Genomic DNA, 13654 nt, shown 5'->3' on the forward strand with positions numbered 1-13654 from the left:
CACTGTGACAAAAGAAAAAAACCCCACACATCAAGACATTTCCAGCACTACTCTGCACAGAACAGAAATGCAGTAAGCTTATTTAGCTCAAACACTTCAGCATATTTTTACCTCCAGTATTTTTCTCTGTGGCTGAAGCTTGCAAAAAAGCCTTTTCTAGTTCTGCAACAGTCTGAGCATCAACTTCCTGGGCTTTTTTCACTGATTGAAGAGAACGAAGTCTTTTATTCTCCTCTCTGAGGTTATGATTCTCCATGGCATACTTGGCAATTCGTGGGTGTTGTTCCATCTGTGATAAGCATTATTTTTTTTCAACAGTTTTTATTTTACAGACAACACTACAACACTGTACACATCTAATAATGCCTGACCTGATTTCTGTACTAGTATTTTTCCCCATCCTCTCAGTTAAAGCTTACGACACTCAGACTGATTCAAGCTAGGTTTCTTATACAATTGCTACTCCTTTTCCTAACTATTGAAATATTCTTGCACTAGGAATAAGCTATTTTTAAAGATCTATCTTCTCTTTAGTTTCTTTGTTCTCCAGAGCTGCCTCACAATAATCTGAAGTCTCCTTTCCTCAAGCAAAACCCTAGGTTGGCCCATCTAACATCTACATTATTTTCACTGAGAGACCTCCTACATTATTTGCACCCTGCTGTCTTGTTCTTTCAGCAGATGTCAGGAGGGTTCTTCCTCAGAATGAGTATTTGTGATCTCACTGAGTCACTTAGAGCAGACTGGGTCCTCTACTACCTAACTTCAATAATAGTGCCTGCAGCATACTCCCACCACCACATCTCCCTTACTAGACTTGCTTATGCAAACACTCAGGCTCTTGAACCCACCCATAGCACCTTCCAATAGAGAGATGGAAGGTGCTATGGTTTTGGAGATACTTCTTTACATAAAGAGGCAGCACTTTACGTCCCCTTTTTTCCTGTCTTTCCCAGACTGGTTGAATCCATCCATCTCACAACTCTATCAAGTGAGCCATTCTCACAAAACAAATTTTTTCCAAAAAGGAAAAAAAAAAGCCAACCACAAGACTTGCCTGTTCTCTGAGTGTCTGCAATTCCTCCCTCAATTCACTGAGGAGATCTTCTTGCTCTTTTGGCAATAAACTTCCACCAGCTTCTTTATGCAGTCTCTCCAAGCGAACAATATGGTCTTCACGAAATTTGACTATCATTTTACTGGACTGAATGAATTTCTCCTTCTTGGCACACAAGTCTTCTAGTTGAGCAATTCTTTCTAGTAAATTCTTAGAAAGTACATACATAGATTAATGAAAAAGTGATAGTTATACCAGATTAATTTAAGGTTTAAACATCACCTACATATGTAGGCACATGAATCATGCAAAACTCAGCTCATGATAATTTCTAGAAATATATACGCTATCATTCATTTGGAGCAGATCTGTTCAGAGCAACAGCTCACACCCAAAACTCAAATTCCACACTACGTGAATTGAAAAAGCTTACTTAGAAGCAGCTCCAATGTGATTCTGTGGACTAAATATTCACAGACAGGGAAGCACATCATGTGCACTCCTAGAATGTCTCTTTTAGTTAGTTTCTTCCAAAAACAATCAATTTTTAATGATCCAGCACTGCACCATGACATGAACTAGAGCACAGCAAAATGAATGACTGGCAGGTTTGCATCAAAAACACAATGTTGATCCAAATGCTCTGAGATGCCCTTAAAACCAGAAGTTTGTTTTCCTGTTCAAATTTTTTAATGGAAAAAAAAAAAAAAAATCACATCCTAAACCTAATCATATTAGGAAAGCTTATAGCTTGTCTGAATTTGAGATGAAAGATTTTATCTCAAATGCTATTTGACACGTTTCCTGGTTACTGAAGCTTAAAAGCTTTGGACAGAGTATTTTTATTGAAAAAATAAAACATAAATATCAATTGATTTCAGTAAGCTCACTGGTCTTCTACAAGAGAGTACTGTAGAATGCACTTAGGAATACCACTGCTTTCTTACCTTCTTCTCACATTCTGATTTCTCCCAGAACAACATTGCTTCAATAAAGTTGTTAATGTAATTTATATTTTTTTTCTCCTTTTCAGCAGCACCTGCAGGGCAAGAACCAAATGCCAAGTGTATTAAAATGTCACTTAATCACATACACATATAACATGACAGCATGTTCAAACAACATAATTCCTCTACAAAGATCATGTTGATACGCAGAGTAAAGAAGTTTAGACTATAATTCTTAGCCATCTGCGCGTGCTTATAGGGACCAGAACCCCTGTACATAATTTTATAATTAGCAATATTGTTCAACAACTTTATAATTAACTTTTATTAAACAATCAGTTTGTTCAAATGAGTATATCTAATAAAATGTAAAAACCCTATAAAATGAGCTTGATAACGCATTACTCACATTTTTATTGTAGTTTGCACATATTAAAAATACACAAACTGCTTTATAAGGAAATTCAGAAAAATAAACATGAATTAAGTGGACAGTTGGTAACTTAAACTAGAAGTAAAGTGTTCACACAAGGATTTAAATGGATTTAACTAATCAACTTCAGAAACTGAAAACAGCTTTCATCCAGGCAAGTCTACTCAGTTATAAATACTACCTTATACTCAATTAATAGACAAAAACAATGTCATTATGTTCATAAAGTTTGTAGTAAGCAGATTTTGCATGTGATCAAGTATTACAAACATCACGATTTATCTGTATAGAGTAAATACACCTTTTATAATATTAGCTATCTCATAAAAGCTCCCTTCAGTGTTTAAGCATTATCACTTGCTTTCCTCAAGAACTCTGTCACAAGTCTAACAACATTTTTGAGCCCTGGGAGCAACAGATTTGGTGCCCCCACAAATCACTGACTTTTTACAATTTAAATGCATATTCTTGTGGAGAAGTCTTTTTTTCCCTTAGGAAAACTCAACCACAGATGCTTCGTATTATGCAAATCTTCCTAACCTTTGTAGTATCTTTTGAAACTGGATCTATTTCTTGTCAAGGTCAGAGAAGAGGCCAGAGAGGAGAGCAAAGCAGGCGTTACAAGATAACTTTATTGCCTTGTAATCAAAACATGATATAGGTAGCTTATTTCCATGAGGAAAAGTATTGCAGCTATAACCATCTAGTGATAAACTATTAGAAGAAAAAAAAATATCTAGATAAAAACATCATCATCTTACAAGGAAACTAGCCTTTTATTGAAAGTCAAACACTCTTATTAAGATCTTCCTGAAGAGGCAAAATGGGGAAGAGGAGAAAAAGCCAGCCCAGAGATTAAAATGACTGCAGATTGGATGGACATTATCAACACCTTAGTGCCCCTGCAACCTAAATATACAAACAATCACATGTGAATTTTTGGTTACTGGAAGTACTGGGCAACCTACCACTTATTTTAGGTCTTATTTCAGGAAATACAGCCCAGTGCTTAAACTTTTGAGAGCAATGAAATACATATCAAGAACTTCTGCAAAATACTGGATGTACATAGAGGCAACATAAAATACAGGCAATCTGTGTATGATGTTATGATGTGGATTACCGACAACCACAAATCATAAAACCATGACAGGCTGGTACCTACAAAACCATTGCTGAGAAACATAATGAATTATACAAAGCTCCAACATACTCTAAGCTACAAAAGAAGCAAATTTTCTTTTTAAATCTCTTACCTTGTGCTACAGAAATATCATGCATAGATGGCACTGACGTAAGTTGAGCAAGTTGCTCTTTCAGCTTCTTGACTTCAGCTTGCAGCTGGCTCACATTTCCTTGTGTGTCTTCGTTCACCACAGCCTTTGATAAATATTTAAGAGAAAATCATGAGAAAGTACAAATAGAAAGCTTATTATAATTTATAGTTAAAGGAAAATTGAAAGACTGCAAAGCAATCAAACTATTGAGAACTCTTTAGGTCTTTCTGAAGAAAGAACTCATGGCTAAATGTTCAAGTTATTGAGCAGCCAACAATTTAGTTTAGCTAAAAGCGACGATTAAGATTAAGAAATTTGAATATTTTCTGTACAGTTTACTCTAGATAATCTTGAAAAACAAAGCTAAGCAGTATGTGGTGAATAAAATAGTTTCACAAAAGATGTAAACATACTTTGACTCACGAGAAATTACTTTTTTCATATAGCATATAGAAAAACTGGATGTACTGAATAACATTTAATCTAAACTTGTCACGACAACTTTTAGTACGGATTTGGGTACATTTCACATTTTCTAATGTTAGTGCTCAGAGAAGAAACAACGAACACCAACACTGTCCTGAGCCACTGTCAAATCTCCAGCAGTTGTTCTCAACTCATAATCAAAAGCAAACAAATTCTTTTCAAAAATAATTTGTAAAAAAAGATCAGGAAAAGCAAACTCATATCTTAAGATGTTACATTCATTTCAGTGAGCGATAGCATGAGAGTGTATTACTGAAGTTATCCTGTTGGTAGATATGTAATTTGAATGATAAAAAAACCTTGTCTGATTCAGACAGTAAAGACATTGAGGTTCTTGTTTACCTTGTTTTTAATCAACTTTGCTCGCTGAGCAAAATTAAGGGTTGACAGTGTCTCACCAAAACACCTGGATCCTGGATGGACATTTGCAATTATACATGTTTTTGCGTTACCGCCGAGGGAATCCTGTTTAAAAAAATCCATAGAAATTAGCTTTGCAGGTTTGGGGCTACACCAAGAAGCCCTAGAACTACAGTGCAAAATGGTGCTACACCAAAGTGGTATAACTCTCCTGAGGTCCCTACTTCTAACGTGTACATGAAATGGATGGAATGCTGCAGTTTTGCCATTTTAAATAATAATCTCTGTTGTAAGCAAAATAAATTTGATGTACAACTATGTCGTATAAAACAAAAAATATTCTGATATTAGTAACTGTTCAGAGTTCTAGTGAGTGCTGGCATCCCACAGAAAAGAATGCTTCATCTTCGAATGCTTCTATCTTTATTTTCTGATCAGCTCAAAAACAATCCATGAATTTTCAAATAGGAAACAGGAAATTTGTCAAATGCTCAGTGTCACACATTAGCACACAGACTAATTCTGGAGACCCTGTCATACATTTCAACCAGTCTCTAAATATCACTGATAAAGTCTTTCCCAAATTTTAATTCCCAAATTATAAAGAAGGCATACACTTCTTTACAAATACAAAAAACACTTACAAATATGTAAAAAGAAAACGGAAACATAAATTAATTTCTTGTCTTCAGTTAGCAGCAATGGAGCATCTGCTTAGGCGAAAAGATGTTTTTCATGCTTTACTCCTCATGCCCCATACTAACATACATTTTTATGTACGTGTGTTCAGTTTGCCAAAGCTGAATTTAAAAATAAATTCAAAAACACACACACACAAAAACCCAAACAACCACAAACTGTTTCTACCTCAACTAGTATGTAAAATCCAGAGGATCTATATTACCCGTAGCAGAAAGGTGAGCTTGGAATCCCGATAACAAATGTGTCTCTGTTTTCCATTACCCACATCAACAAGTGCTGTGATTACTTGGCCCAGGCAACTTAGTGATCGATTTATGTTACCTGCTTCCTAGAACAGAAAATACAAGTGAGAAGATCTGGTGGATGGGACAGGGCAATGCAACTAAGAGGAAAAAGATGCCACAGATAGTACAGAACTAACCTTCAGTCTCAGTCCTTCTGTATGGGTGTCTTTCTGTCTCTCAGACCCTGCCAAGTCTACCAGGTTGAGAAGGGAAGAACGAATGTTAACAATGTCATTGTTTTTCTCCATGGATTCCACTGTGATAGTGAAAACTGCGTGTGACCTTGAGGATTCTCTGTTCATTGAGGTTGATGCTACACGACGGTTTCTCCAGCCCATAGTTAATACCTAATTAATAAACATGAAAAAGACATTAAACAAGTATTTCAGACAGGACCCGCTATTTACTTGAAAGTGAGATAAACAGTAGTAAGTACACTTCAGTGCAAGAGCTTTCAAAAATCCCAAGGACAAGCACGTTCTTTCCAATATTTTATATATTACATTAAAAAATATTGACATAATATATAAAAGAGATAGATTCTACAAAAAACAAGGGGGAGGAATATTATACAGATAGATGGTCAAGCTTAATAAAAAACTAATTACAGCTTTAATTTCCTCCCTCCTAGAGTGCCATTGCCATTTCAGAGTAGAACATATCCAATACTTGTACATGTTAGCAGTACGCAAGGAAAAGAATATTTGAAGTTACAACAGTACTGTGCACTTCACTCTTGGTGAAATCAACTTGACAATTTCTGAAATACACATGCTGCTTAATTAGCACAGGATGTAATTTTCTGTTGTTATTTCAAAGATGTGAGGAGTATTCTGGAGAGACTACGGTGATTGCAATTCATATGTTCCATATATTTTAGAACTCTATGATTTCTTACACGTGTGAGATGGTCAAGAAATGCTATCTAATCATAGACTTTTACCAGTGCTTTGGAAAGGGAGGTCGGGGGAGAGAGCATCACAGACAGCGCCCAAAAAACCAAGGGCTTAAATTAGAGAAATATTTACCAAATAGGCCATTAATCAAGATTAGAAGTTCAAGCATTTAAAAGTGGCAAAAATACCTGGTATGCTTCAGCAGCAGATGATAACACCTGTTCAACAGCACCATCAACAAAGACCCCCTTCTTGATGTGCTCTCTGAGAAAGAGTCCAGCTGAAGCAGAGTCTAGCAAGTCAAATATCTGCTCATTGTAGATTTCAATAAAAGAGCATTTGCAGAGAAAACTCTTTCCACTGCCAGCCTTCAAAACACAAACATTTACACTATAAATGCACTAGGTTTTATTAAGCTTTTCATTGTATGACAGTGATTTTATTTTTATATATATGAAGCTGTAAGCTTGCTTATGTATATTCAGCATGTTATGCATTTCTGACATCCCTTGAAAGTCAGATGAAAACCGACATCCAGAAACCTAGATGCATTTTTAGACTCACAACAAGCATGCACGTGTCTGAAGAGCTAGACACAATTGCTTCTGATTAATAGATTTTAAGCAAGTCAGCCATAATCCCAGAAACTTCACTTCCACACACCACACTACAAAACTGCCTTAGCTAAATTTTGATGCGAGACATACCTCACTGCATTAGTATGCATAAAATAAATGTACCTTTTCTTTCTCACGTTCAATTAGAAAAAATAAGTATTCAAAGCTCCGTGGAATGACACCTCTCAGACTGTGAGTGAAATTATCAGAATCAGATGGTCCTAAAGAGATTTTTAAATAAAAAGTTTTAATTAGTATTACTCAAGTGAAATGGTTGGTTGTTTTTTTTCCAAGGTGCCATTATAGAGGACTTCAGTAAGTTTTAATTAGTGAATGGCAAAACTCAATTAGTGAACTGCAGAAATCAATGAAATCAACTTTCATGATCCAAGACAATATTCCACAATATTCAGGTTTAAACAAAATCAAAGTGACCCCTGTGAAAGGTCATTTTCTGTCTTTAGGGTTACCTAAGTCTAAAATAGTATGAAACATAAACTTCCATATCAAATAGTACAGATGAGGCCTTAAGCCTGACTTGACTAATCAGACAGACAGTGGTTCTGGCCCCATGTTCATTTAATTCCTATGTAGTCCTCTTAAACAGATCAGCCATACAATTTTGGTTGTTCAGTACCTTTCTAACATCAAGGGAAATATTAATGCATTTAAAATTACCACTGCATGATGTACAAAATACAATAGGTTTCATATACTGAGGGGTCTTAAATTCCTAGTTGGGTAAGAACCAGTTATTTTGAAAACCTCACTATAATTTTACTATGAAAGAATGTTACATATAAATATTTTTTACATATTAATATTTTTTCTACACATGTAGAATACATCAGCCAAACAGGAAAACAGCAGAACTGCTCATTTTTTGATACAGCTCACTCAAAATGCTTGATTCCACTGAAAAGTTTTTCTCCTGTCAAAAACAAAATTATGCAACCTCAAAAAGATGGAGGAGAGTACTTGTACTTTGCTATCTATCGTGATAAAAACTGAGAGTAACTGCACTGAGCTCCACACCGTTTATTGGATACAAGGAAAAAGTCTTCAACCTAAAGGGAGCCTACACAGGGGAGGGGAATCAAGTCTTTGAAAGGGTTGATACGTGTAGGACGAGGGGAAATGGTTTTAAGTTGAGGGAGGGGAGATTTAGGTCGGACATCAGGGGGAAATTCTTTACCCTGAGAGTGGTGAGGTGCTGGAACAGCTGCCCAGAGAGGTTGTGGATGCCCCGTCCTTGGAGGTGTTCAAGGCCAGGTTGGATGGGGCCCTGGGCAGCCTGGTTTAGCATTAAATGTGGAGGTTGGTGGCCCCGCATGTGGCAGGGGGTTGGAGATCCATGATCCTTGAGGTCCCTTCCAACCCTGGCCATTCTATGATTCTGTGATTCAACAGTGAGGGTGGTGAGGCACAGAAACAGGCTGCCTCGAGATGTGGTTGATGCCCCATCCCTGGAGACAAACAAGGTGAGGCTGGACCAGGCCCTGGGCAGTGTGATGTAGCTGTGGATGTCTGTGTTCACTGCAGGGGAGTTGGACTAGATGACCTTTAAAGAACACTTCCAATCATAAGGATTCTATGCTCCTTTAAACCTTAAAGCTACCCACAGAAAGAGAAAAATCTCAATCGCCCCCAGCATTTGAGCCAAGGAGACATTTCAACTCCAGAAATAAAACATTAAGAAACTACTTAACTCACAACTTGTATACAGAGTTCTATACGATGATCAATGTAAGATAAAGCTGTCTTAATGCACTTACCCATCATAGTAAAAGTTTTTCCTGATCCAGTCTGGCCACTAAAAAAAAACCCCAAAAGTAGTAGTAAGACAACAAAGCATTATCCCAGCTCTGATTTTTAAATTAATCTGTACCTTTTAAAGAAAACTGACAGTTTCAAATGTAAGAAACAGAAGATTAAAAAAACAGAGGGAAGCTGAGAATATATGAAAATAGAAGAGTGAATTTTGACCATGTTAGATAAATTACTTTTTCACAGCCCTCTTTGCTCCCCCTTTTCTTTTGCATTTCTGTTGGGAAGGGAATAGTGGAACTCAGCATTAAAATAAAATCTTTCAAATAGACACATAAAATCCCAGAAGACTGCACCAAAAAAATGAGTTTAATGTCCCTCAGTAGCATACATAAACTAACAATTAAAATCCTTTCAAGTTGGATATTTCCTCATATTATCCTTAGTTATTAATAATGCTAGAGAGGTTTCACAGCAATTCCACTTGATTTTTCCAAAGTTGAGTTCAGTTTTGCAAAAGCTTTTCCAGACTAAAACTGAACAAACAGTAACACTTCCATAAATCAGCCCTCCAAGTTAGTATTTTTAACAAAAGTGCCTACTCCGTTTGCAAAGTGAGAAAATATTTTCAGTTAATATGGTGATATTAATGCTACTTATCTTAGATATAGTTTTCCTCTGAAAACACTTTGAAAGCTGAAACAAGAAGTAAACTTCAATAGGGCAAGAACGTTTTCTTCATTGTTCTGAACTAAGGAAGCATTTTCAGAGCTTACCCTAACATTAAGCACTCAGGAAATTAAAACCACTGTTAGTCATTAACAAACTCTCCTCAAATAGTGTAATTTCTATGAAATTAAACCATTAAATGACTTACTATGCAAAGATGGTTCCATTGTAGCCATTCATACATGATTCAACAATACTTTTGGCCACACTTGAGAACACTGACTCCTGGGGACAAAGGAAAGAGAAGACACTTGGCTGCAGCAGTTTAAGTATCTTTTCTATCAGCCTGTTCTGTGTGATAACAATATAACGTATAAAATAATTGCATTATTCAGGGTCAGACAGCTTATCACGACCCTTGGAGATCTCTCACAGCAAAAAAAGTCATAGGACATGGTGAGCCTTTGTGACGTAGAACACTGTGAAAAAACTGAGTAAAATTCACCACAATATGGTTTCAAAATTTTTATTATGTATAGTATTAATTTTGGTCCAGTGTTCATTATAATTATTATGTGGTTTATAGCAAAATTGAAACTATGATGATCAGCAAAACTGGTCAGCTTTCCACATTTGCCATGGTACAATGGCATACTGGGCAAACGAGCACAGCCACTCAGCTTCCATTTTCATGCATTTCCTAGACATGCAAGAAAAGCCTCGCTGCAAATGATAGCTGAGCACCTCGTTTTCTTTTAGAGATGCTAAATGAGATGTATATATTATGGGTTCTTATTATGACATTTATTAAGAACTTCACAACTTCTGTGCAGAGTTCTGCATGAAGATGGATGACAGGATGCTGTCACAAGTAGTTCATTTCTTCATATAAAACAGAGATGACACTTGAAGGATGACACTGCTCCTTTATTAGAATACACTTCAAGTCAGCACTATTAAAAAGACCTCACTCTTACTCCTTATACAACCAATGCTTTATGAAACTAAGAAATTAATCACCATTTGTAAGGACATTGCAGAAACAACTCAGAAAGATTACTTTTAGGTTTTCCCATTAAGATCATATTGTAGGAAGGAAAGACTTCCTTAAGACCTTGCAAATGGAAGTGTGGTGCATTTGATGTTAAATGAAAATGATGTTCAGAACTTCAAGAATGCAATACTGTGAAGATTAAATTGGAGCATTTTCCTTCTGGTATTACCTTTTCCAAGGGCATAAGAACATTAAGCAGTGAAAATTTCTGAACAATATATCTGTTAAAAAGCAGATATAAAAGGAAATATAACTGTAATAGGGTCATAAACTTCTAACATACGAATCACATCGGCTATTGGCTACCATCCATTTTTGTGTGATTATCTCAACAGGGCGTTGTTTTCTGTTCATGCTATTACTGTTATGTTTGCAAACAGGAGCTTTAATTCTAACGCAAGCTTTGATTAAACAAATTAGTGGTGCTTAAAAATACATAAAAACTATTCAAAAGTGGAATTAAGGGCAGTATCTCTAAACTACAGCCACATATTAATAAATAGAGCACAGCAAAAAATAAGACCCCAAAAAATATGACCAAAGGAATGACGTCTTTAGAAAGGTTTAACACAGCAGTTGCCAAAATCTGGGGAAAACCTGCACTACTGCTACAAAATTCTGTAAGTTATTCAGTTATTACCTGTGTTGTTTCCATATTTGCAACATAATCAAAAGTGAAGATCTTCGGCTCAGGCTTCGAATGCAGACGGATGGTGTTTGATGAAAGAACAGATAAACACAAGCCTTGATCTCCATCAGTTAATGCAGTTCCCTCTGAAGGGGGACGTACTCTTACGTAAACCTTGATAGCATCCCCTTCAACGCTGAATGAATATTTATGCATTAGATTTCTTTGAAATACATCTATCAGCTGTTTGTTAGACTTACACTGCAAAAATCAGATTAAGCATATGAAATCATACAAACATATTTCCTCAAATTACAGACCTTGTAGCTGTACACATGAGTTCATTATAAGACACAGTAGAAAAGCTTACAATGTGGCAGATTAAAAAAGAACAAAAAGCTGGTGGAATTTGTTGTTCACATTTCACAGTGAATTTGAAGTACAAAGAGAGGGGAGGAAGAGAGAGCAGACAGGCCACTGCAGTTATAATGGGGCTTCAGTAATTTCTAAGGCTGTAGGTTTCAAGTATCCTCTTTATTACAGGAACTTGGAGAAAGATTTAACAAGTGAAACACACAATGCTATATTGCAGCAAGAAATCTTGCATTTTCTTTCCTTTTCACAGGAAGTGAAAAAATAATCAATTCTCAATCGATGAATCTGATCAAGGACAACGCTCCTAAAATTAAAAGTTCCCTGACCCATTTCACCACATTAATCAGTGGATACAACAGTTTGTTCTTTGTTGAACAGTTTGTTCAAAACTCAGCTTGAATGCTTTAAAGTAATGCCTCCTATTTTGTTATTTTGGCACATTACATCTGATGCAGATGTTGGCAGTATGGCAGAGGCTGAACCTTCCCACCAATATCCTGTTGCATTTTGTTGCTGTGTGACAGAAGGACATGGAGGCGCAGTCTGACAGAATGGCATCTGACACAGAAGTGCAGATGAGGTGAAGGGGTGTCAATAAATTCCTCCATATGGAAAAAATTGCCCCAGTTGACATTTGGTGAGGCAGCAGGTGGTGTGGTTCAGCAGTGGCAATAGCAGGTCACCTCCTCTGCTGCAGACTTCTATGAGTGCAGTACACAGGTTCGTTTGTTGCTGGTGAGAATGCATAACTAACAATAATGACTGTGTTGAAAACCAGCATTTTGTAGCTGAGAATTTACTCCATCAAACAGTTATTGCACTCTTCGTAGACGTCGCAGTTTCCATGAAAATAAGAGGCATTACTTTTGGAGCAACCAAACTCCAACTGTGTATGAATTATATTAATGCTTTATCACATTCTAGTATAAACATCAATAAAAATATTTATACCAACTGAATTCTTAAATAATTTAATTCCTCCATGAAACAACAGCAAGCTTGTATTTACTTTATTCTTTCACATCAATCAGAGCAAGATAGTATTATAACTGGCATTGGTTTTTACTTTTGGCAATACAAGAGAAAGGAAAAGAACAGTTTTAGAAGTATACTTCATGAGTGAAACGTGAGATGGGGGAGCAACAAATGAAAAGGCTAAAAGGGGAAGAAGCAGCAGCTGAGAAAGGGAAGACCTGAAACTGGATTTGAGACATCTCACTAACTTGCTAAATATTTTGTCAGTATGTAATATTTTGAGTTGGGGCAATCGTGTATATTTGGAGGGCTTTATGTGTCTTTCTTTTAGCTTGGGACTCGCTCATAGAAGCCAGCCTACACCCAAGAATTATGACAACATTCTAAGAAATCCGATGCCTCAAAACAGCGCTTGGATGAAGAGATTTTATTTTTAAATCACAAAGGAAGTTGAGAGAGATGGGCAGTCCTGTGTGGGAAAAACACTGGGTGAAAAACTTCACGTTATTTTGTACAATTACACTATTTGCACTTTTTCCTACAGGAAAGATTTGCATATAGGAAGCAGCCAATAATACTTTACCTAGGTGAGTTCAGCAAAGGCACTGCAGGATCACGTAAATCTACGAAAAGGTGAAAAAAATACACAGAAAATAGTCAAGATAAAAATAAAAATCAAAAAATAAAAATCAAAATACAAAAACTAATGTTTAAGAACAACAGTCCCGTCCCGTCCCACCGCCACGCACCGCAGCCCGCTCAGTGCGGCGGCCCCAGTCCCTGCAGAGCCCCCACGTAGTGACAGCGGCACTGATGTATTCCCCCACCCCTCTCACCGCGTACCCCCAGCCTCCTCACCGCGCACTCCGATCGCCCCCTCGTCCCCTTACCTCTCGTGCCGGGAGCCATAATCCACGCCGGCCCTACGGCCCCCCACCCGCCCCACAGTTCCTCCAAAATGGCGGCGTGTTTGAATTTGGCGCTAAGAACCGAAAGCGGCACAACCCCGCCCCCAACATGAGGCCAAGAAGGGCGCGGCCATTTCATTGCACGATTCTTGCCCCTAGTCTGGCTTCTCTCCTCCTATTGGCTGGAAGCATGCCTGCCCTCGTCACGTGATGTGGATA

General features: G+C 37.1%; 1 protein-coding gene across 2 annotated transcripts in view; it reads right to left on the reverse strand.

Moving 5' to 3' along the window:
• Nucleotides 1-13551, reverse strand: part of KIF15 (kinesin family member 15) — a 34360-nt gene extending 20809 nt beyond the window's left edge. Inside the window, exons 1-14 of one of the 2 annotated variants that reach the window (XM_052694275.1) lie at nt 13418-13550; nt 13111-13150; nt 11190-11373; nt 9704-9780; nt 8835-8872; nt 7183-7280; nt 6631-6810; nt 5684-5893; nt 5465-5590; nt 4543-4665; nt 3694-3817; nt 2005-2096; nt 1058-1267; nt 112-289 (exon numbers count right to left, since the gene is read on the reverse strand). In XM_052694275.1, coding sequence (XP_052550235.1) covers nt 112-289; nt 1058-1267; nt 2005-2096; nt 3694-3817; nt 4543-4665; nt 5465-5590; nt 5684-5893; nt 6631-6810; nt 7183-7280; nt 8835-8872; nt 9704-9780; nt 11190-11373; nt 13111-13150; nt 13418-13436 — 1699 coding nt within the window. In that variant the 5' untranslated portion in view covers nt 13437-13550. Of the gene's footprint in view, nt 1-111; nt 290-1057; nt 1268-2004; nt 2097-3693; nt 3818-4542; nt 4666-5464; nt 5591-5683; nt 5894-6630; nt 6811-7182; nt 7281-8834; nt 8873-9703; nt 9781-11189; nt 11374-13110; nt 13151-13417 lie in introns of both variants that reach the window. The other variant, XM_052694276.1, reaches the window with a different exon arrangement.
• Between the last annotated feature and the right edge of the window lie 103 nt (nt 13552-13654).

The sequence above is a fragment of the Tympanuchus pallidicinctus genome, unplaced genomic scaffold, assembly GCF_026119805.1.
Source record: "Tympanuchus pallidicinctus isolate F22 unplaced genomic scaffold, pur_lepc_1.0 scaffold3, whole genome shotgun sequence".
Lineage (NCBI taxonomy): Eukaryota > Metazoa > Chordata > Aves > Galliformes > Phasianidae > Tympanuchus > Tympanuchus pallidicinctus.